We start from the raw sequence: 24,582 nt of genomic DNA, 5'->3' as shown, positions 1-24,582 counted from the left end.
TGTTTAATTAACGCTTAAATATTGGACGACCCCTTCAAAATGTGCGTCAATTTTTATTCAAAAAGTTGCCGAAGACCACATTGAGCTTAGACATGCCGTTTAACTGCAAATATTTTTGTCCCGAAATTTCAATTTCTGGCCTATAGTGGAGGGGTAAGACACTTCATATCATATGACATATATAAATTAATATATTATCAATTTCCCACCCTTTCGTACGCGATGAATTATAACCGTCGCGGGCGAAACCGTCGCCAGAATCGTCGCGGGGGCACATATCGTTTATTTTGTCAAGTAAATCAATAGCTTACGTGCTAAACAAGCATAATATATACTTATAACTTACATACAGCCAAGCAAATTCTCTCTGCGACGATTTCAAGCTATCAAAAAAGTGAGCAGCGCGTTTTGTTACCAAAGAAACGGACAATATATAGAAATCTTTTCATTCTCGGAAAATTCATAGCAAGCTGTCAAAATAATTCTGTATTGAGCGAAGCTGACGAATTTTCGTTAATTGAATATCGATATTTTTCACATATCGATACGTATACTCAGCTGAAAGCATAATCGGCAAAATTGCTCGCATCACGTGACGATCTGCATTTTACATTTATTTTATAACACTCCGTATAACGTGTTAACATTTACAGAGCTGTTGTATTTATTTATATGCATGCCGAAATTAACTATTTCGAAAAAATCTCTATCGAGATTTCGTCCACGAATATCGATACCAGTTATATCGATACATTATCGCCCAATGCTGAGCTCGCCAAATATTGAAGGATGTGCTTTTGTCCAGAGCTGCCATACAAATAGATTAATTTCTATTGTTTAGATATTTGCATCACCATTCCATACTTTTTAAATTTTGTTGCTATTTACACCAATTTTTATACTTATGATATTCAATGAATGTATATAAAACAGATTTTTGAATATAAGAGGCTAAAAGAAGTTTTTTATGGTAGTTTTAGTTGCTAAAGCATCAGTAACAGTTGCACATATAAACCAAAAAATATTTGGCCACCTTTCCTTGTTCTCGTTGCGGTGATTGACGATGCGGACTACCGCCGCAACAGGATGAAAATTTATGTAAATAACCGCAATATTATCAGTAGCACACTTTTCATCACAGTAACTCAAAACTGTTTTGAAGGTTGCACTCAAGGGGTTTCCAACAGCAATGATTACTACGCACCTTCGAAATAAGTTACTTTTGATTATTTTAATGATAACCTCTGATTACCAGTAATCAACACACTTATTTTGGTATTAGCAGTTCGGTAATTTTTATTGCAGTACTGTGGACCGCCTTTCGTTTGACCGTTTTTAATCTGAACACTTTTTAATTTGCACCCCGTTGGTTTGCACGACGTGCAAATTAAAAATGGTTCAAATGTCATTCTCAACATGACATCATTTGCTTATGCAGACAATGCGCATAAACGCGATTATGTTTGTACTGATCTAGCGTGTTTAATATGTTTCACATTGCGTTTTCCCAACGATTATGATAGAAATCCGATCGGAGAATGAAATATTCGCTGCTTCCAACTTTCAACTGAATCAAACCACCAAAACAATAACAAAGAGTAGGGCGACCAGTTCACACATGTTCCAGCATATTTAGGGTTGCCAGTTGTTCAAATTAAAAACCAACCCCGTTAGTTTGCATGAGGAATCGTTCAAACGAACGGGGGTCCACTGTATTATTCGGTAACAGTGAAAAAATACCGATCTTTCCGCAATTTTTGAAAGAATTGACGAAGTCGGTTTTAATAATTACCGTTTAACCCTAAAACAAAAATCATTTGACGAATTCAGTAATAAGTGTTACCGACTGTATCTGTAACTTCTCACATTGAGAGAGTATGCAGCAGTTATTTTCATGGGATTGATGAATTGCAGGCAGAAATATATATATGTTTAATGATTGAACTTACGGTTATTTACATGTCCGAATGCCACAATTTCTTCCAATTAATTGTAAATATTATTTCTTATTTGTGCAAAAAAATTTTACCGGATATTCGGTATTGCGTTTTACCGAGTTCGGTATAAATTTACTGATAAAGTCAGTATAAAATCAGGGGTGTGAAATTGTCAAAATTTTGCGGACCAAACATCCATGGATGGCGACAATTTGGAACCAGCCAGCTTACCAAAAATAACAGCTAATATTAGTTAAATTATAGCTAAGAGGCTGTGTTTAACAACTTTATAACTAGTTTCATTTGTTTTAAAATGATTCAACCTCCAAGTAGGCACCAGAACCAAAAGTACCAAAACCAATGAGTGGGACATGTACAATGTATGTAGTTTGACAGTCACACCACCCCGCTGTATAAAATAGCTGGTTAATTCGGTAGTTGTTTGTCAAAACTACCGAATTACCAGTTAAATGATTTTACAAATTGTTCGTTTACTTTTAAAATTACTGAACTGTTTACCGAATGTTCAGCTGCTCAGATTTCGGTAAAAAATTACCGAATTCGGTGATTTTTTTTAAGTGTGAATCCCATGTGATTACTATAAATTAATCATGATTACTCAAGAATATCATTGATACGTAAACAACTCCGGAAATTTTTGAAAATATTTGTCGTAAGTACGCAATAACTATGTTTTATACTCAGTAATGCTCAATTTCGTCATCAAAATACTTTGAAATTCTTAGTTAGTGTCGAAATAAGTGCAAGCACATCAGTCTATTGAGAATAGCAATGAAAATATTATGGTCATGGCAAACGTGAACGTAGTTAGAAGCAGCACCATGTACCATTTCCATTTAGTTAGTAAGAGTGCCATTCTGACTCTAACGGAGACGCCAAACGAAAGTAGTGTTCGATTGCAAGAAGTCAAGTTCGATACTTTTAAATTCGGAATTTTCCGGATTAGCGAGATCCGGACTATTGAGTCGTCGGATTATTGGGTGTCGGATTAGCGGGGGGATACTGTATATAAATACCGCTGGTATCGATACTTTTAGGAAGTTAGTAAAGTATCGATATTCGAATATCGTTACTTTTCACAATATCGCCCAATGCTACGTCAGGAGATTACGATAAACAATAGTTGCTTGGTTCATTACTTTTGTAAAATTTGTTAAACTGTTTGAGCAACTTTTTGTCCTAAAAACTTTAATTATTTTCAGCTAACCGCTGTTCGCAAACCAACGAAAAGAAACTCTGAAGTTCCTTGCATTAAAAATAGTTTATTAAATAATTCGTCATTGTATCATTGAAAATTATGCGATAATTATCCTACATGTCCTCGTCGTCTTCAATACAGTAAGTCTTCAAATAAGCTCCGTTGCGTCCGTGCCGTCGGGTCATCGGTATCGGAGCCTTTCCTGGCATCTGAAACTGTCGCAGCTCTTCCCTGATATTTCCAAGTACCGTTTACCATAACCTCAATCAGTGCCTTCTGGATAGCTAGATCGGTATCATTATCCCCCATCAAATCGACTCCCGTCTTTTTCGGCAGAGCCCGCAACAACTGCTCCCTCACTCCGGGCAAATCCTTGGCCGCTCCAAAGTACATATAGCCAGGCTTTGCTGGCACTTCGAGACCTTCATATTCAAAGGAAGCTGGTATGGTACGGGCTCCCAGGTCGGAAATATGCGTCTCCAAGTGACGCTTTTGCCACAGTAGTCTGTTGATCTCATCGTTTAGGTCTCGAGTCCGGAGTTCGCCCAAACCGGTGTTCTGAATTCGCTCTACTTTTTCGGTGATCTTCTGAATGATTTCTAGTCGGCGCCCCACGTATATCGCCAGATTACTCAGTTCGGATGCCGTATGTGGGCGACGTTCATTTTCACCTGTTTCCGCTTTCTTTGCAGCTTTTTCGGCGTTACCGGCCATAACAATAGGTGTTGTTGCCTCTAGCTTGGTGTAACTTGTTCAATATCTTCTTAACGGGCACGAAAGCACAAGTGCTGAGCAGTTTCAATTTTAAACTAAAATGCCGATGGGAAAATATTAAAAGCGGGTGTTAATTATTGGTTAATCGAATAGGTAAACAATGGACCAAGCAATAAACAATATGCAATCAGGGATACCAGATTTGCAGAATTATCTGCAAATTGCCGGTTTTCGGAGTCGTCTTGCAGATTATAATAAAATTGCAGTTATAAACGGTAGGCGGGTAGCAGTGGAGTACGCCAGGCAGCTTGACCAACGAATCGCAGAACAGTAGGTAGAAGGAGAAGATAAAAATTAGCTGTGGAGGAACATCCATGGCCCCATCGAAACAGCTGCGAGAGAGGTTGTAGGCACGACGCGTGGAATACAACGTAACAGATGGTTTGATGCCAAATGCCAGAGAGTGACAGATGAAAAGAACCAGGCCAGGAGTCGCATGCTCACTGCGGCAACGCGTCAAAACAGAGAGACTGCAGAAAAAAGAACCCTTCGTCTAAAAATGCGTGTACGAGGAGCGGTTGTAGCGGCCAGGTAGAAGGAGCACTTCCAGACACTGTTCAATGGAGAGGTTAACAGAGAGATCAGCAGGGATAGAAAAAGAATTGTAAGCGATGGCCAAGCTGTGGAGTCACCAACAGGAGGAGGAGATTAAGAAGGCAATTAGTGAGCTGAAAAACGGTAAGGCTGCTGGGAAGGACGGTATCCCGGCTGAACTTCTAAAAGCAGGGAGCGAGCGGCTGTACGAAAGCAATTCCGCGGATTGCCTTTAAGGCCTGGCCCTTTACAGACATGGATCATGGACGCTAAAGGAAACTGATCGATGAGTTCTTGGGGTTTTCGAGCGTAAAATTCAGCGATCCATACTTGGCGGCAAAATGTAAAATGGATTGTGGCGCAGACGCATGAACAACGAGCTGTACCAAATATACAAACATACTGATATAGTGAAGGTAGCACAATATGGCAGGCTGCGGTGGGCTGGGCACGTGGCCAGAATACCCGACGAAAGAGTAACCAAAACTATTTTCAGCAGAGAATCAGGAAGAGGCCGCAGACTCCGAGGCAGACCCCGCACTCGATGGGTGTGCGCTGTCGAAGCCGATGCACGTTCGCAGCTGATGTTCGTGGGGATTGGAGAACGGCAGCCCAGGACTGACGGTACTGGAGGACCATAATTCGCTCGGTGCAGGATCGATAACGGACCGTTGCCACTAAAGTAAAGTAAAGTAAGGTATTAGACTGCCTTATATATTGGGCGGCTATAGTTTAGTGAGTAATACATTCTTGTACCAACCGAAAGAGCGTGGGTGCGAACCCCATCTGTCATTGCAGATTGCACAACCCAATATATTTTTTGTCTATATCGAAATTATCCAGTTCATTCAATTAATCATTCTTCGCATCAGACACTGTGGTAGCCAGACATCTTGAAGGCAATCGAAGCGGCAACAAAACGCGTCCAATCCAAGGTTGTCACTCCATATACATGCACTCTAGGGCAATATAAGGGAGAGGAAGAACTATCTCTCTCATAGTATCGATGGTCCGCGAGTTGCCGGTGTGGAGCATTCTGTTGGTTACCCAAGCAACCAAAAGTTCGAATATTACTTGACACGCGAACTCGAAAGTTCATAATTAGTTCAGATTCAGTTCCGTGGAACTTTCTCGCTGATTAGTAGTGTATATCAAGTATACGTGGAACTAAATGCCTTAAGAAGTGCTGCGAGTACTTCATAGATACTTCAAAGCTATTAGGATGCTACATGAAGTTCTGAAGTAACTTTAGTTGCTAACAAGTTATGCGTGCTGCTTTTTTGTTTATATTTCTGGTGATCAAACCAGCAGAACCTGAAACTATTGGAGATTAATTATTTTTATTTCACTTGAATAAATTTAATCCTCGCACATTTCTAATTACAAATATAAATTTGAATGCAATGCTCTTCATTATTGTGTTGTGTTGTGTAGCATATGCTGTCGGTATCTCACTACTATAGTTAATTGCCTGGTTCCAAATTTTATGTTCTATAATTAACTCGCGCTGCATAAAGCTGCTGCAAGTTCTAAAACGAACTTTTACTTAACAACTCATTGGCAAAATTCACATCGCTTGTATACGACAAAGGTGACGCAGTGAATCGGGATAGGTTTACAACGCGGAACACCCGGGTTCAAACCCAACAGCAGGCAAATGCAACGAATATAGAAGTTAGGTAGAAATATAAAAATAGAACATAGAAATGCTGCTAAATTTGTTTTTTCTTAGTTTTTGACAGTTTATTTCGAAGCTGCTTAGCGTTCTATGCAGTGGACCCAAGACAGCTTGAAAGTTCGGTTAATTACTTGGGAAGTAACCAAGAGTTCGAATAATGGTGTCTAACAAGGGTTAAACAGCTTTATGTATATCAATCTATAACTTGCTAAGCAGCGTCACTTTTAAGTAATTAACCGAATTTTCAACTTTCAACTTTCCATTTCCAAAAAAGTAGGATACTTTATTGAAAACTGACGCAATCATTTTTAGCACCGCAAAGTTAATTGAAATCGGCGTTTTTTTATTTTTCAAAGTATTTTTACCATAATCGGAGCTTTTTACTTTTTACTTTTACCTGTCTGTCTGTCTGTCTGTCTGTCTGTCTGTCTGTCTGTCTGTCTGTCTGTCTGTCTGTCTGTCTGTCTGTCTGTCTGTCTGTCTGTCTGTCTGTCTGTCTGTCTGTCTGTCTGTCTGTCTGTCTGTCTGTCTGTCTGTCTGTCTGTCTGTCTGTCTGTCTGTCTGTCTGTCTGTCTGTCTGTCTGTCTGTCTGTCTGTCTGTCTGTCTGTCTGTCTGTCTGTCTGTCTGTCTGTCTGTCTGTCTGTCTGTCTGTCTGTCTGTCTGTCTGTCTGTCTGTCTGTCTGTCTGTCTGTCTGTCTGTCTGTCTGTCTGTCTGTCTGTCTGTCTGTCTGTCTGTCTGTCTGTCTGTCTGTCTGTCTGTCTGTCTGTCTGTCTGTCTGTCTGTCTGTCTGTCTGTCTGTCTGTCTGTCTGTCTGTCTGTCTGTCTGTCTGTCTGTCTGTCTGTCTGTCTGTCTGTCTGTCTGTCTGTCTGTCTGTCTGTCTGTCTGTCTGTCTGTCTGTCTGTCTGTCTGTCTGTCTGTCTGTCTGTCTGTCTGTCTGTCTGTCTGTCTGTCTGTCTGTCTGTCTGTCTGTCTGTCTGTCTGTCTGTCTGTCTGTCTGTCTGTCTGTCTGTCTGTCTGTCTGTCTGTCTGTCTGTCTGTCTGTCTGTCTGTCTGTCTGTCTGTCTGTCTGTCTGTCTGTCTGTCTGTCTGTCTGTCTGTCTGTCTGTCTGTCTGTCTGTCTGTCTGTCTGTCTGTCTGTCTGTCTGTCTGTCTGTCTGTCTGTCTGTCTGTCTGTCTGTCTGTCTGTCTGTCTGTCTGTCTGTCTGTCTGTCTGTCTGTCTGTCTGTCTGTCTGTCTGTCTGTCTGTCTGTCTGTCTGTCTGTCTGTCTGTCTGTCTGTCTGTCTGTCTGTCTGTCTGTCTGTCTGTCTGTCTGTCTGTCTGTCTGTCTGTCTGTCTGTCTGTCTGTCTGTCTGTCTGTCTGTCTGTCTGTCTGTCTGTCTGTCTGTCTGTCTGTCTGTCTGTCTGTCTGTCTGTCTGTCTGTCTGTCTGTCTGTCTGTCTGTCTGTCTGTCTGTCTGTCTGTCTGTCTGTCTGTCTGTCTGTCTGTCTGTCTGTCTGTCTGTCTGTCTGTCTGTCTGTCTGTCTGTCTGTCTGTCTGTCTGTCTGTCTGTCTGTCTGTCTGTCTGTCCGTCCGTCTGTCTGTCTGTCTGTCTGTCCGTCTGTCTGTCTGTGTGTCGGTTTTTCGCGAAATGGTACCGTGGACCCCCGTTCGTTTGACCATTTTTAATCTGAACACTTTTTAATTTGAACCCCGTTGGTTTGCACGACGTGCAAATTAAAAATGGTTCAAATGTCATTCTCAACATGACATCATTTGTTTATGCAGACAATGCACATAAACACGATTCATTTGTACTGACCTAGCGTGTTTAATCGGTTTCACATTTCGTTTTCCTAACGATTAAGAGAGAAATCCGATCGGAAAATGCAATATTCGCACTTGCAACTGCCAACTAATACAAACCACCAAAACAATAACAAAGATCAGGGCGGCCAGTTCACACAGGTTTCAGCATATTTCGGGTTACCAGTTGTTCAAATTAAAAAGCAACCCCGTTAGTTTGCATGAGGAATCGTTCAAACGAACGGGGGTCCACTGTATTCAGCGAAACTCTAAATTCCGCGTTATGGTCAACCGAGAAGTGATGCTCCGCAAAACGGTATGCGGTGAAATGTTATATAATCATGGCGAATATTTTAATGCTATCCGCTTTATTTTATCAGGCTAAGCAAGCGGGGGGGAGTTGTTTTCTACTTTACTGTGAGGAAAATTTGTATATTAAACCACCTATGAACTTGTCAGAAACTTGCAAAACTCGAGATTGTAACAAAGGTCGTCCGAGATTCACGATTTATGTACAACACAGTTTAATTTGTGGAATACGAAGTTTATCGGGTCAGCTAGTCGCTCATAAAAGTGCGATCCTGCCTAGGAGCCTGCATCAAATCGTTTCGGTATCTTCGGAGCACTTTTTCGTTACATTCCAAGCAGAGCTGCCATAAATACAGATATTTGTGCATGCATAAATTTGGGACCCTACCGTTTTCTTCGGAGTATTTAATTTTCTTGATCTAATCTTTTAAATAACATAAATAGTTTATGGACTACTTTAAAATTCAGGAACATTAGTAGAGCCAGAAATCACAGCAACTGAAATAATTGATGGGTCCCAAATTTATGTATGCACAAATATCTGTATTTGTGGCAGCTCTGATTCCAAGCAATAAATGCGCCGAAGAGACCGAAACGAATTAAGTCAAAATAGCACTTTTATGAGCGATTGCGCACTTATTGATTGGACAATCTTCCTTGCAATCTGCAATATCTACTCTAATGTTTCCGATGCGAAGTACGACAAACCACAGACAAAAATGCATGACACTCAATGTCTCATTTTTCGCACGGTATAGCGTGCTATAACCGTCATTTCAAATTTGGGCTTAGCTGGGAATGTCTCCGTTTTGGTCAAAGTAGCGCTTTTTAACGAAAGGAGGGGAAGGCCCCATTAAATATACTTGATATTTCGAGGAATACTCCTGTTGCTATTTGATATTTGGGAATGACGATCATAGTTGGTGCTAGTGTTCAGGCAAAATGTGTGGTACGATAATTTTTTTGACTTTTCTTACAAGAGTTTGTGGTCAAACATAACAGCTACTCCCAAGAGCATATCTACTGGTTGACTCAAGTTGAATTCTGATGGAAAGGCAAGCGTGAGCTCGGCAAAATCCCAGGCAAAGTTCATTAATTGTCACGTTCTTATCTGGTATGACTCCTGTAATTTTGTCTATCACTAGCACTGAAATTGTTTTGCGATGGTCTCCTGATCGGGTTATAATCGCCGGTGTAGTTTTTTCTTGAATTGGCTGCACATGTCCCCTAACTCCGCATATTAATTGTAATATTTGTTTTATGGATGTTTATACCCAATGCTATACCTCTAAGTGACAGTTTAAGATATTCAAACTTCTGGACCTTTGATGGATTAGTGTGTTGAATTTGTCGTACCATTCTAGCCAATCTTCGGCGCTTCGTTGCAATTTTCGACCAGAGCCCTCTCCAGGGGGCGCTCTTTTGGCTGTTATTGCTCTGTCGAACTGGGCCAATCCTGTTATTATATTGCACTTCCACATGTTCACGCGCTTGGAATTCATTTTCGTTCCATTGTTCAAGGCGGTTTTGTGATTCATCAAATGTTTATATGCTTCTCACAAAATCTTACCTGGTCATTATTTACTACTTTTAAATCAACAATTCGGTAATAATTTCTTCCCCAATCACAAAGCACGCTAAATTGTCAAGTTTGGCGGTACGCCCTGTATAGCATCGCTCCATCACTCACTGACCCGAAACCGGCTCGAAGGACCACTTTATATTTCGTATTATAGCAATCACGTTCTCGAGAAAGAAAAGAGAAGAGCAAATCAGTAATTCTAGCAGAGTAGCTGAGCTCCTGCTGTCACTCTGTCAGTCAGACAATTAACACGCTTCGCTCAACCATGGCAATTCTAAAGTAAAATACACCTCAACTGTTTGGATGAATGTACACTCAATGGCCAATTAATTGTTTGTAAAAGTAAATTCGATGGTTCAAACAGTGCTTAATTTTGTCGGCTGTAGTTACCCATTTCATCATTTGCAAAATTATTTTAAAAAACTTTCTAACAACCGAATCATTGTAACACCAACGGTATTTGTCTTAGTAGGGTATGTTGCTGCTTCGTCGTAACTGCCCATTTCCGTCCTATCCAATACAAATTATTCAAAATATCAGCATTTTTATGACGCACAATACAAAACTAGTTATTTCCTTATACTTTAGTTTGTTGCCTACCATACGCAATCAATCAAAGTGAGCTGAGATCTATTTAAATGCATTTTATCATTAAAGAAGTCCTACCAGCCAAATTTCCTACGTTTTTTTCGTGCGACGAAGAAGAAAATGTCGACTAATCGTTTTAATTTCCGTCATTCATAAATGAAAATAACTCTGCAAGGCATTGTCGTTAATCTACAGCCAGGAAAACTTGCCCGACCTGCAGAAATTTTACAGAATAACATTTGTCATGCCGTCCTGCACAAATACATGCGCGTTAGCTTCATAAACATTGTTCTGATTTTTAGTTCGGACGATGAAAAATTTTGATGGACGGATTTTAAAACGGTACGACGAATTTAAGAAATAAAGTCAGTTGCGTAATTTCAATAATATGCTTTAATAATCGCTTTTCAGTGTTTTCAAAGTTCACGGATTGGAAGGTAAGTGTATTTTAGTCAAATCAGCACAAGAACTCTTGGAGTATTCATTAAATCCATCCAACAAATGATGTTGTTAGGCAAGAGTGCCAAAATAGTGGCAAAACCCCCTCGTTTCAACAGAATTTTGTGATTGTTTGAGTAACTTAATATTTTAAAACCCACCATTGAACCATTTAATTTCAGTTATTTGCTGTTCGAAAATCAATGAAAAGAAACTCTGAGAAATTTCTCGCATTATCGTTTATTTAAATCCTTCAAAATTATGCGATCTATCCTACATGTTCTCGTCGTCTTCAATACCGTACTTCTTCATAAGCCATTCCATTCCTAAAGGGCCGCCGGGTCAATGCCATTCTGTATCTCTAGTTTCCCAGTGCAGACCGCAGGCTCAATCCTTTTGATCGGGGGGTGCAGTGAATCCTAGTGGTGCTGTTGGTTCCATTGGCTCATCCGGGATGGACCGTGTCCTGGCTCCTTCTGCCGGAGTCAATGCTGTACCAGCACCGTTCATTTCATCCTTAAACTCCTTCACTATCTTCTTGATGGCTCGTTCACTATCGATATCCCCCATCAAATTGGGCCGCGTGTTTTTCGGCAAAGCCACGAACAATTGCTCTCTCACTCCGGGCAATTGCTTGGCCGCTCCAAAGTACAGCGAGCCAGGCTTTGCTGGCACTTCGCGACCTTCATACTCGAAGGAAGCCGGTACGGTACGGCCTCCCAGGTCGGAAATACGGTCTTCCAAGTGACGCTTTTCCCCCAGTAGCTTGTTGATCTCATCGTTCAGCTCGCGAATCCGCTGGTCACCCAAACCGACGTTCTGAATTTGCGCTATTTTCTTGGTGATTTCCTCAATGGTTTCCAGTCGACGCTCTACGTATCGCGCCATTTCGCGTAATTCGGATGCCGTCTGTGGGCGACGTTCACTTTTACCCACTTCCATGGCAATTGGTCTTGCTTTTGAGGTACTTTGGTGTAATTTGTTTAAAATCTTATTGAAGCACACGTGCCCTGGTTTTACCACTCGGTGACAAAGATTCGAAAATCGAAATGAAATGAAATACAAGAGCTCGTGCTGAGTAGTTTTTAACTACTCAGTAGGTAATTTGGTTAAGTGGGTAAGTAATTTGCCTACGATGGTGAACAATTTCAATGACAGAAGTAGGTAAAAACTCTACCTGCTACACCTTTGCTTCGTTTAGCATATGTTTTACCGAAATGTACGTACTATCGAATCATAATTTTAGGCTTTGAAGCATACGCTTAATTTTGTTCATACAAATTTTGCTTTCATTTGCAAATTTGCACACACTATTGAATAAATATAAATTTTTGTGGTTTTGATTTTATATAGCAGTTAATTTTTTATTTTTTTATATCAATGACTTTACCCTTTGTGTAGCTTGGAATGAAACAAATAAAGTGTTGCTGGAAAATGTACGTACTATCGAGGCAAACTGCACGTATTATGGAGGGTACGTACTATCGAGGTATACCTGTAAAATGGACTAAAGAAACAGGTAAAAACGGAAGAGGAAAAAATCGGAGAGAGAATGTAAAAAAGGGAGCCAAAAACTTGACAGACGCACTATGGGCCAGAAATTAAAATTTCGGGACAAATATATTTGCGGTTAAACGTTTGCGGCGTGTCTCAGCTCAAAGTAGTCTTCGGCAACTTTTTGAATGAAAAAATGACGCATCTTTTGAAGGGGTCGTCCAATATTTACGTGTTACTTAAACAACAATTTAAGTAATAACTTTTTGAGTAAACTTTTTTACACCTTTTTGGTTTCAAAATACTAAAGACAAACCAATTTCAAGTATTTTTTCTGAAGATGTCAAACTTCTACCTTTTACCCATTTTCAGCAATAGACCTTTGTTTATAAACGACCCCTCAGATCACATTTCTTCTTGTAACATGTTTATTTCAACAGACAGCTCAATGTGATGTTCCAGACAACATTTTGCACATAAAAGAGGAATATTTTTGCTGAAGACTGTTTTGCTTTTTCTGCATTAATTGATAAGATATAACTGTTTTAAGGCTTTTGATGTAAAAAGTGTATGTTTTCAAGGGTGGTGTCTTCGGAGAAGTAAAATAATTAAATGTTCATCAAATTTTTCTTCTGTTTTCTTCGGTTCTTACCCTGTTTTCCTTCAGTTTTCCAGTTTTTTCATTTGGCTTCCACTTTTCCACACCATTTGCACTTTTTTTCTTTTTTTACGTCTCATTTTTACGTTGTTGTCCCAGCTTTCTCCTACTATATCTCGTTTAACCTCTTTTCCCCCTTTTACTCGTTTCCTCTATCGGTAATCCTTCATTTATCTCTCGCATTTGTCTTGGGCTTTTGGTTTTAATTGTTTCCCTCTTGTTTTTTTAAACTTTTATCTACCTTTGTTTCCCCTTTTCGTTTGTCCTTTTCTCTTTTTTTTTCTATCCCGTTATTTACCCTTTTCATGTGTCTATGTTTTCCTCTGTTTCGTTTTTCGTCTTTTATTCCTCCTTTTCAGGCCAAGTTCAGGCATTTTTTTATCATTTTCTTTCATTTGTCGGTCCTGTTTTTGTCTTCTCTCTTTCTTTCTCTTCTCTTCCTGTTTCGTTCCTGTTTTATGTCCTTTTCAGTCATAATTTTCCTTGTCTTTTTCTCATTTTTGTTCCATTTTTCGTCCCATTTTCAGGCCCGTTCTTCCTGTCTTGCTTTCTGTTTTCTGTATGTTTCTTTTCGTCAGTTTCATTCTTCCACTTATGCTGTGCATTTCCTCGTTGTGCATTCCTCTGTTGCGATCTGTTTTCAGTATTATCCCATTTATCTTTCGTTTCCGAAAGGGCCATTTTACTCGTTTTCTGTTTTAGTTTTTTAATTTATCTGCTCAAGTATTTTATCCTCCTTCTTCTCTCTAGTTTTTCCATTTCTCTGCCCACTGTTTACTTGTTCTTTTCTTTTCCTTTTTCAGTTTTTTCTTTTTTCTGTTCCATTTTCCGACCCATTTATCCTCTTTGACAGTCTCGTTTTATTTGATTTTTGTCCCTCCAACTTTCCTATTTTTTTTTTTGCTTTCGTCTGTTTCTACCCTTTACCTACCTTCCTGCTTTTCATCCTTTTCCGTCACGTTTCAGCCACATTTCCTCTTCTCGTTTCTCAATTTTCCTGCTCTAGTATTCTCTTTTTCCTTTCCTCTGTTTCTTATTCCGTTTTTTCCTTCTTTGTTCTGTTTGTTCTCCTGTTCTCTATGTCCCTGTTTGTCCTTATTTTCTTTCTCGTGATCCTCGTTTGCTTTATCGTTTTTCCTTCTTTTCTTTTCCGTTCTTCTTCTTTTCAGTCCAGTATCCTCTCCAGCTTTCCAGTTTCCTTCATTCCCACTCCTTTAACGTTTTCCTTTTGTTTGTCACTCATTTTTTCCGTCTTTTCTCTTCCATTTTTTCATTTGTAGTTTGGGTTCCTTTTTTCGTTTGCTCTTCGGTTTTTCGTCTTTTTGCTCCGGTCAGTTCTTCCTTTTTTTGTTTCCGTTCTATTGTCCCGCCCCGTTCCCGTAATTTTTCTCTTTCCTCTTATTTTCTGTTCCATTTTCTCTTTTTCGTCTGGTTTTTCCCGTTTTCTCACCTCTGTCACATTTGTTTTATATTGTGTCCCCGCTATTTATGTCATTTCCCCTTCTCTCTGTTTTTTTCCTGCTCGCTGTTTCCTCTTTCTCGCTGTTTTTACCCTTTTACATTATAATTTTCTTTGCCTTTTTTTCTTTTTCGTCATATTTTTCCTTTCTTCCAGTTTTATGTCTATTTTTATGTTTTCGTCTGTCTTAATTTTCCCCATATGTTTTGCTTTTCCTCATTTTCTGTTACGTTCTGTTTTTAGTTTTATTCTATTTGTCTTTCGTTTCCAACGAGATGGAGAGCGATTTTTTTTGTATCGTATTTCCTCCCATTGCGAGTGACGTAGTGATGACATTTCTCTATTTTTTCCATTCTTCTCTCTTTATATGTCCAGTCTCCACTTTTTTGCCAGGCTTTACCTTTTTTCACATTTTCACATTTTATTCTTTTTGTGTCTCATTTTTCCTCCCATTGTATTATGATTTTTCTTTCGTTTCTTTCTTTTCTTCGTGCCAGTGTTTCTTTTCTGTCCTGTTTTCCTCTTGTTCTATTTCGTTTGTCCAGTTACGTTGATACGTTTTCCTTCTTACTTTCTTTCTGTTTCCCGTTTTCTTGAGGAGCAGGAAGAGAGGAAAACCCGGACTAAGATAGGAAAAAAATGGGACAGCAAATGACAAAAACTGGTTGGAAAACGGAACAGATGAAAATAGAAAAAGGAGAAAACGGGGACGAAAATCAGGAAAATGTGATAGAAAAAGAAAGAAAAGGCAATAAGGAAGAGAAAAAATGAAAAAACGGGATACGACAAAGGAAAACCGGAGATGGAAGGGAAAATCGGAGCCAAAAACAGAACAAATGACAGAAAAACAGGCACCAAGAAGAGGAAAAATGATAGAAAGACAAATACAAAAGGGATAAATCGGAAAAGAAAGACAACACGGAGGAAAAACAGGATAAGAGAGAAAAAAGGGAAACAATAGAACCAAAAAAGGAAAATTTTTAAGAATTGCAAGACAGAAATGAAAGAAACCAATAGAGGAAACAAGTAAAATAGGTCTAACGGCATATAATAGAAATATAATAGATACAATAGAAGAGAAATCTACGACAGAACGGAAAAATGAGACAAAAAAGAAGAAAAGAAAAAAATAGGAAAAGTGAACCTCTTTAGTTTACCTAAAAAAGATTAAACGGAATAGAAAAAGACGAAGAAATGAAAACCGGAGAGGATAGGTAAAAGGGGGAACCAAAAACAGCAATGAGCAATAACATGGAAAAACGGAGTACCAAATAGAGGCAAAACGGAGCAGACGAAGACGAAAAACGAGGACGAGGAGGAAAAACCGGATTTGGAAAAAATGGGACAGAAACTGACAACAAATGGTCTTGGAAGACGAAAAACGGAACAGATGACAATATGAATTTGGGGGAAGGGTGAAAAACGGGCTAGGAAAAGAAAAACTAAGGAACAAATAAAGAGGAAACCGCGGATAGAAATAGGAAAAAAGCGAGAGAAAAAACACCGATAGGAGAAACCGGGGACAAAAAACGGAAAAATAAGACAGAAAAACAAGATAAGAAGAACGGGAAAAAGTAAGACGGAAGAGATAAAATGAAAAACGGGATATGAAAAAGGAAAACCGTAGATGCAAGGGAAAAATCGGTGCCAAAAGCGGAATAAATGTGACAAAAAGACCGAAAAACGGGGCACCCAGAAAGGGTGGGGGGGGGGATTGGCGTAACAGATTAGCAATAGACGAATATAACAACAAAATCTTAGAGATCGAAATTACCATATGCAGGAACCTAAAATAGAAACATAAGATAGCAGCGAGGGGCAAGACACTGTCGAAAAAAAAAAACTTTTCCCTTAATATATTTACCGTTCCCACCTATAAATATAACCTAAAGCCCTATAAAGGTATACATTTATAGGGCTTTAAAAGGGCCATATAGCAAAGCACAATATCGCTAGTAGTCTTATATCGATAATACTAGAGTGACTATATACAGAGTGGCGACAAGTCATCCCAAATGTATGCAATGCGGCTTTTCCAAGGTTTTTCTTTCTCTTTCCTGCATACGCGTTGGATAGGTCGTCTGCTCGATTGGAATGACACTGACAGATAATTATAATTCCAATTTTGACATTGTCGCCACTCTGTATATAGTAACTCTAGTCAAAAGTAAGTCCAATCGAACAGGAGACTTGTCAAAAAACCGATTAGAGAGCCTTAAAAAGAGTAACGACTAGAGAGCCTATTAATGATAGAGATAAGATACGCCATCTCAAATCAAGAACGTTTCTTGGGCAGATTTTTCTGAATTTTTAGCAGCTTTTTATGAATTATTGAAAATAAAAGCTCCAAAGGAAGGTTCCTCGAGTATGTTATTATTATTTGTAGCATCGAGAAACTCGAAATCTTTAATTTAAATTGCTGGTTCTCAAAAAAATTAGCAATAACAGACAACAGCAGCATAACTATTTACGGTACGACCAATAACTGTGGTAAAATTATCATGAAAAGGAATTACATATCCAGATTTTATAAAAGTAATTTATTCCAAATGTCTGTTGATCACAGAATAATCTGTACGTGCGGCAACACTGACAGACGCAGCTGCATTGTTGCTAGATTATTTATTTGAGATGGCGACTCTCCAAGGCTCTCTATTCTTTCCAGGCCGGTGACATCCCTATATGAATGCGCAGGGTTTGTTTGTAACATAAATTTTGAGCCCGTCTCGTTTCGAGCCCACAACAAACTTCGCTTCGGATAAAGTAGTGTTCGTGAATCGTATGCAACAGCTTAGGTATGGTAAACATGTATTAGTTTCAGCTTCGTGTAAAGCATGTAGGAAGCGAGCTGCGATTCTAGTCACTAAAACATGGCTTCCTGTCATAGGCCTGATTCTTTCCCATACTCAGACTTTTTTTTGACGTAGGACTACGTCTTACGGCAAGTTTTGAGATAGGGTGTCATTCCAAAAAATCGAAAAATGCGAGCGTCACGAAAAATGATAGGTTTTGAGCGTTAATAGCTCAGCGGTTTTCCGATCGATTTTCAATATTCTTACACCAATCGATCGGAAAATCTTCTAAGAATTGACCCAAATGCAGAAAAGTATGGATTCTTGATATTGAACTATTGAAAAATTGAAAATAATGAACCTATGTTTTACCAGAATTCTCGCTTCCTGATTGGTTGGAAGATTCTTTGCGATGATCTAAACCTATAATAATTTGATATTTGATTTGATATTTGATGCTTGGGAAGTAAGCCAAATCAAGTGACCAAGTTTCCTCATTTCAACAAGATTTCTTAACACCGCGGTTAAACCTAGATTATTTTGATGTCCTTGCTTGGGAAGTACGCCAGAAAGAGTGACAAAGCCCCCTCATGCCAACAGATTTCCTACGAACGCGATTAAACCTAGTCCAATTTGATGTCTGTGTTAGGGAAGTGTGCCAGAAAAAATGACACAAGTTCGTCGTCCCAACAGATCGCAAATTCTTTACTGCGTGACGATTAAACCTCGGCGAATTTGATATCTGTGTTGGAAAAATGTGCTACAGCTGTACTGTTCGGTTATAATACGACTCTGTATGAATACGCATGCTTGCCGTTTCATTGGGACTGAAGTGAAAAGATGTGCTGTTGATAAAATAGGATTGAATTGGTAAAATCCCTTCAACGTGGGGAACCATGGGTAATAAAAATAATCTTTAATTTCAGTAAGGTAGCAGGAAAGCAATAGCTTGTGTTCTTGATTTTGTTAAATTGTTTTCAAATGCACAATCTTTTGAGAATTGAACGTATGCAATGTTACTACTTTGATGAATGTTACATACAACGCATGTAGCATGTATATATGTTGCATATAGCATGTATACATGAAGAATCGAATGATTACAGGCATGAATACATGCTACTATCACTACAAAGAGACTTACGTGGTCCTGCGTCACCTATGTATGCGGTCGTGTCTTGTACACAACCCCTCTGATTTTTTAAACTATCTCTGGCAGCCCTGACGATAGGTCACTCATGGGCGGGGATGCCAATTTTCTTAATCAAGCATAATATTATTTGAAGAATCTTTCAAACCATTTAAAATTAAAAACCATAGCGAATTCGTAATTTAACACCGCTCAAGGCGAATTAGCACGTGTACAAGTTGTAATTTGTAAACGTTTTTACGGGTCTATAAGTGGATAGCAATTAATTTTGAATTGAAGTTGTACCAGAGATTGAACCAAACACAAACCCATGTTCATTTACACGCATTTGCTGTAAGAGTGGCAGTAGATTGACCGGATAAAAACCAAGAACCTCTTAAAATGAACAGACATGTAAAAAGTCGAATATTTGCTTGCTTGCGTGACTGAAATTGTTTACCATTGTAGACAAATATCACCTTTTTTACATTTCCGAATAATCAACTTCCTCATTTTAGTTTTTTTCCCCATCGATATTTTAGTTTAAAACTACTAAGCACTTGGGTTCGTGTGCTTTAGGAATATTATGAACAATTTACTCTAAGATTTGGGTAAATCCATCACCTACTTTATAAATACATAAATTAAAATAATACAAAAGCAAACCGATTTTGTATACAAGAAGTGAGTTACTTCAAATTATAGTAGAACACAAAATAATCCGCACGGAAGGCAACCCTGCCCGTCGTCGTGAGTGCCTTGCCTGCGCTTCGCCGAGGTGTCAAATTTAACAAAAGCAAGCAACCGCAGCACAAATCAAGTCAGTCAACGCAGCGTCGAAATCGAAGTCGGAAAATTTCAGCAGAACAAACAATCGAATCGAAGGAGAAAAGCGCTCTAAAACAGAACCACACGATCGCTGTCGTCAGTTTTCCGAATCGAAGATGAAAATAACCGGTCGCTAGGACAACCGAAACTAAGCCACCGATTTTCTGTAGCCCTCCTATCCTAGTGTTTTTCTTCGCATCAGGAAGTTTCTTCCCCCCGTCAAGGAATAGCTATTCAACTCGCAGGTAAGTTTTTGCTGTCCGATAATGTTTGTTGATGGTGTTGGTTGAGTTCCGTTCCTAACCTCGCCGGCCAAAAGTTTAGGACATTTTACGACTCTAATTTGCTGTCTGTTTTACAGCAACTCTGCACCCGGAACGCGGCATAATTCATCGACAGCGGTTCGGTTTCAGTCGTCAAGTATCGATCATGTCGCACACGATTCTGCTGGTGCAGCCGGGGCGCAATCCGGAAACGCGAACCTACAGCGACTACGAGAGCGTCAACGAGTGTATGGAGGGTGTGTGCAAAATCTACGAGGAACACCTGAAGCGACGCAATCCGAACACGCCGACCATCACGTACGACATCAGCCAGCTGTTCGACTTTGTCGATCAGCTAGCCGATCTGAGCTGCCTGGTGTACCAGAAATCGACCAACACGTACGCACCGTACAACAAGGAGTGGATCAAGGAGAAGATCTACGTGCTGCTCCGGCAAGCGGCCGGGACGACGGAATAGGAAAAGGAGACCCCACCCCGACTTTCGAGTGAAATCATTTGCGCGAGTGAGACGAACCATTATTTATGTATCAGAACAAGAACAACAACAACGGGAAGCCACTTTCTGGAGCTTTAGTTATCAAAGCTTGAACTTTTTTTGTTTTAGAGGAAAAAAGCAGACTGCTTAGATTTGACGTGATTTGATTTGCGATGGACGAAATCTACTTTCTTTTATTTCGCTTTCTTAATTTTTCTTTTTATGTGACCAGCTTCTGGAACTGGTCGGATCAACCAGTAGGTAGAGGACGATGGTAGTAGATTTTGACGATGACAGGCAGACCACACTTAGGGAGTTTACCGATAGGTTCGGGTGCTGCTCGGTAGGCACCGAAATCGGTACTCCAGCGCGGAAGATGAGATGTTTTGTATTTAATTTCCTATGTAAAGAAATTAACGATTGATTTTGCATAACGAGAGACAGTAATCAAATAAATAAATAATTAAATTTAAGGATCATTGTCACGTTTAGTAATAGAATCCTCCGAATATGTCTCCAGTGGCGCGGTACGTAACCAAAAACGGGAGAATGTGAAAAGTATTTCAATGACGAAGTAGGCTTCGATTTCGTAGAACATAATGGGCCAGATGTCTTTTGAGTTGAGTTGAGCTTGCAGCCATACTTTCTGTTTAGAGACATTACGGCAGCGTATGATTCAGTCAAGCGAAATGAGTAATTTGGAATAAAGCCTGAATATCGTTTTGTGAAAAAACTTTAGACGTTACTTAGGTGGCTTGCCGTCCTAAGATAAAGCCTGTTGAACAAAGTTTCTCCATGTAATTTGGTTGAGGGCTACCGTTCTCCAATTCCTCGGACACCGAGTACTCTGCGCCAGATCTCGCTCCACCTGGCTTAACCATCTTGCTCTCTGCGCTCCTGGTCGTCTCGTTCCTACCGGATTTGAGGCGAACACCATCTTTGCATGGTAGTTGTCCGGCATTCTTGCAACATGCCCTGCCCATCGTATCCGTCCAGCTTTAGCTACCTTCTGGATACCGGGTTCGCTATAGAGCTGTGCGAGTTCATGGTTCATCCTCCGATCCTCGATAGTTCTCACAGTCCAACTTGTCGCCTTTTTTATAGATCGGGCAGATAACCCCATCTTTCCACTCCTCCGGTAGCTGTTCCGTATCCCAAGTTCTAACAATTAGTCGGTGCAGACAAACGGCCAGCTTTTCTGGTCCCATTTTAATAAGCCGATGCCATCTTTTCCAGCAGACTTGTTGTTCTTTAGCTGCGTGATGGCCTCCTTAACTTCGCCTTTCGTTGGGGCTGGCACCTCTTCCCCGTTTGTTGCACCGTCGAAATCGCTTTCCCCGCTGTCATGGCTCTCCGCCTGGGCGCCAGTCAGGTGTTCGGCGAAGTGCTGCTTCCACCTACCGGTCACCTCACGATCGTCCGTCAGCGCCTTTTCTCCCGAAAGATTTGGTTTCGCTGCATCTTCTTCTGTTTGTGCCTTTCCCCGTTCTGACGTGTGGCACTGCACATCTTGGCCGCCCGCGCAGCATTCTCCTCATCCATCACCCTCCTACATTCATCGTCAAACCAATCGTTCCGCTGATTCCGGGCCACATGCCCGATGGAGCTCTCCGCTACACTGCTGATGGCAGTTTTGATAGTGTTTCAACAGTTCTCGAGAAGGGCTTCGAGTGAATGCGCGTAGTTTGCGGCGACGTCTGGCTGCTTCAGCCGCGCGAGATCTAACCGAGGCTGGCGTCGGTACCGAATGTTGTTCATAACGGAGAGTTTTGGGCGCATTTTAACCATCACTAGGTAGTGGTCCGAGTCAACGTTAGCGCTTCGATAGGATCTGACGTCGATAATGTCTGAGAAGTGCCGACTGTCGATCAAAACGTGGTCGATCTGTGATTCTGTCTGATTTGGTGACCTCCAGGTGTACTTATGGTGGATTCTGTGCTAGAAAAAGGTACTACGTACGGCCATATTCTTGGAGGCGGCAAAGTTGATAAGTCTTAGGCCCATTTCATTGGTCCGCTGGTGTGCGCTGAACCTTCCAATCACCGGTGTTTGTATTCCTCCTCCTGGCCGAGCTGAGTATTGAAATCGCCGATGACGATCTTGATATCACGTTTTGGGCAGCGGTCGTATTCACTCTCCAACTGCGCGTAAAATTCATCCCTGTCGTCATCGGTACTTGTGCAAATGTGCCTAATAAGCCCTAATATAGTATAGGGTGGATAGACGTGCGTGCCACATTTGACGGTTTCACATCAATGTGGGCGTTGATATCCCCGATTACTATCTTGGTGTCCCGTGGCTACTTAGTTTGGCTCAAGTAGGTTGCCTTACTATGACCACGCTACCGAGTCTCGTGATGGGTCTGCCATCTTAGCTGTAGTGCCGAGACAAAACATTTCTTAATTCAGCCTATCGCTCCGAATCAAACTCTGCCGTGAGCCGCTCCTATAGCCAAGAGAAAAACCGTGCACTCGGTTGAGTAATTGCCAAGCCACCAAGTTCGGGGTTGGTTACCCGATCTGGGCTAAGGTTGCTGTAAAAGACCACTCCATAATGGACCAAGGGCCCTATTCTCACAGTCACCCCACCTAAATTTTTCAGGTGCGGTGACAATTTGCTATTCTCACAGTCACCTCGCTCACCTGTGTGATTGTACAAATCAAACGGGGAGCTATGGTAGATTATGCTTGATCATAGTTTCCCAACAAACCTGACAAGCTGACAACAAGCTGACAGTGGCCACATTCAATCGCTGCCTGACAGACAACTGGATATCGAACGGACAATTTCAACGTCGATTGGACACACCTTAAGAAAAGGAGCGAACGAGATCTGCAGAGAAGCACTCGATTGGAATCCGCAAGGATAGCGTAGTAGAAGAGGCACACCCGGACGCTCATGGCGACGCAGCTTAGCCAGCGACATCCAGACTGTAGACGAGAACCTGTCCTGGCGACAGGTGGAAGCAGTGGCGGGTAACCGTCGGAAGTGGAGATCTCTGATTTCATTCCTTTGTTTCGCCAGACCGGCGAACGTAGACACATCGACGCTGCACTGACTAGATTCTGCTAACTTCATATCTATACTCCAAACTGGAGCACAGTAAACGTCATTGAAGTTCCTGCAGGTCGCGTGGTGCAATACTCGGCGAAGCCGGTGATGGCGGCGGCCCCAGTGGGCAACTTGAGCCTCAGCACATCGTCGTACACGTCGGCGTTCCAGAATATGTGGGAGCAAGAATCCAGCCCTGTGGAACACCCGTGATCACTTAGTACTTCTTTACATCATTAGCCGTGTCGTACAGCAGCGTACGGTTCTCGAAGTAGCTTTAAGGCAACCCACATGGTGCCCTCATCTAATGCAGCAACTAGCGCTGTTAAAGGCGTTTTTGACATGAATCGTGACTATATGGTACAATACCTGTCTCCCCGCTTCTTCGTTTTTAGACTTCGCTTCGAGCGCCTTCTTCGTTTTTAGACCCCTGATCATCACAATGAACTCCTCACTCGTGACAGTAGTACTTTACATACTTACTTTACCACCCGAGAGCCGGGGTGGCTCTTGCCGTATCAAAACTTTCTTTCCATTGTACTTGGTCCTGGGCTACTCATCGCCAATCCGCTGCGCGTCTCGACACACGCAAGTCGACTTCAATCTAGCACGCTGGGTGGGCCCCTCTATTCCTGGTTCCGATGGGGTTCTTGAAGAGAACGGATTTCACTGCACAATCGTTCGCCATCCTTGCGACGTGGCCGGCCCACCGTAGTTTCCCAACTTTCGCCAGGTGTACGATGGGAATCTCTCCAAGCAGTGCCTGTAGCTCGTGGTTCATACGTCTCCGCTTTCCGTTTGTACTTCGCTAAAAATAGTCCGCAACACCGTAAGCACGTCGCTGTCTCAAGTCCGTAGAGGACTACCGGTCAGCGTTTTGAACATCGTCAGTTTAGTGTGGCAGCGTATGCGTCTTGCTCGAAGCATCTTACGGAGGGGAAAAGTAGACTCGATTTCCAGCTTGAATGCGTCGTTGGACCACCTTACTCGTATTATTGTCGGCGGTGACCAGAGATGCCAAATATACGAACTCATCAACCACTTCCAGTTCATCGCCGTCAATAGTCACTGTCCGTGGGAGGCAAACGTTACTTTCTCGGGAGCCTCTTCCTACCATATATTTGGTTTGCGACTCATTAATTTGTAACCCTAGCCTCCGTTTTTAGTCTGGCGCAGATTGCCTCCGCCTTCCCACGGTTTCTAGTAATGATGTCGTGGTCCTCTGCAAAGGCTAGGAGTTGGCAACTCTTGCTGAAGATCGTTCCTCTCGTTTCGATGCCCGTTCATCGGACCACACTTTCAATAGCGATGTTGAATACCATATAGGACAGTCCATCCCCTTGCCGCAATGCTCTGCGCAATTCGAACGGATTCGAGTGCCCCCGAATCGCGCACGCAACACATTACTCGCTGCAGGATAGCTTTGATCAGTCGCGTCTGTTTGTCCGTCAAACCGTTCACGTGTATTATCTGCAAAAACTATTCGCGGACGACTGTATCGTATGCTGCTCTGAAATCTACGAACGATGCGTGGGCTTATTGTATTCGCTACATTACTGGAGGAATT

At 41.2% G+C, this 24,582-nt stretch overlaps 4 protein-coding genes across 4 annotated transcripts in view; 1 reads left to right on the top strand and 3 right to left on the bottom strand.

Annotated features, from left to right (window-relative positions):
- The window catches only part of LOC128732968 (protein MAK16 homolog A), an 80,739-nt gene that overhangs the window by 33,850 nt on the left and 22,307 nt on the right, over positions 1-24,582 (bottom strand). The gene's annotated exons all lie outside the window — the stretch shown is intronic.
- Positions 3,289-3,870, bottom strand: LOC128746443 (pre-mRNA-splicing factor ISY1 homolog). Its single transcript, XM_053843491.1, has one exon. It carries the CDS (start codon positions 3,868-3,870, stop codon positions 3,289-3,291), a length of 582 nt encoding a protein of 193 aa, XP_053699466.1.
- Positions 11,233-11,787, bottom strand: LOC128746442 (pre-mRNA-splicing factor ISY1 homolog). Its single transcript, XM_053843490.1, has one exon. The coding sequence runs from the start codon at positions 11,785-11,787 to the stop codon at positions 11,233-11,235; it is 555 nt and encodes a 184-aa protein (XP_053699465.1).
- On the top strand, positions 19,185-20,431 carry LOC128732969 (enhancer of rudimentary homolog). Its single transcript, XM_053826465.1, has 2 exons — positions 19,185-19,450; positions 19,567-20,431. Exon 2 carries the CDS (start codon positions 19,635-19,637, stop codon positions 19,944-19,946), a length of 312 nt encoding a protein of 103 aa, XP_053682440.1. The 5' UTR covers positions 19,185-19,450; positions 19,567-19,634; the 3' UTR covers positions 19,947-20,431.

Source organism: Sabethes cyaneus, chromosome 1 (genome assembly GCF_943734655.1).
Source record: "Sabethes cyaneus chromosome 1, idSabCyanKW18_F2, whole genome shotgun sequence".
Lineage (NCBI taxonomy): Eukaryota > Metazoa > Arthropoda > Insecta > Diptera > Culicidae > Sabethes > Sabethes cyaneus.
This window is presented reverse-complemented; position numbering and strand designations above follow the sequence as displayed.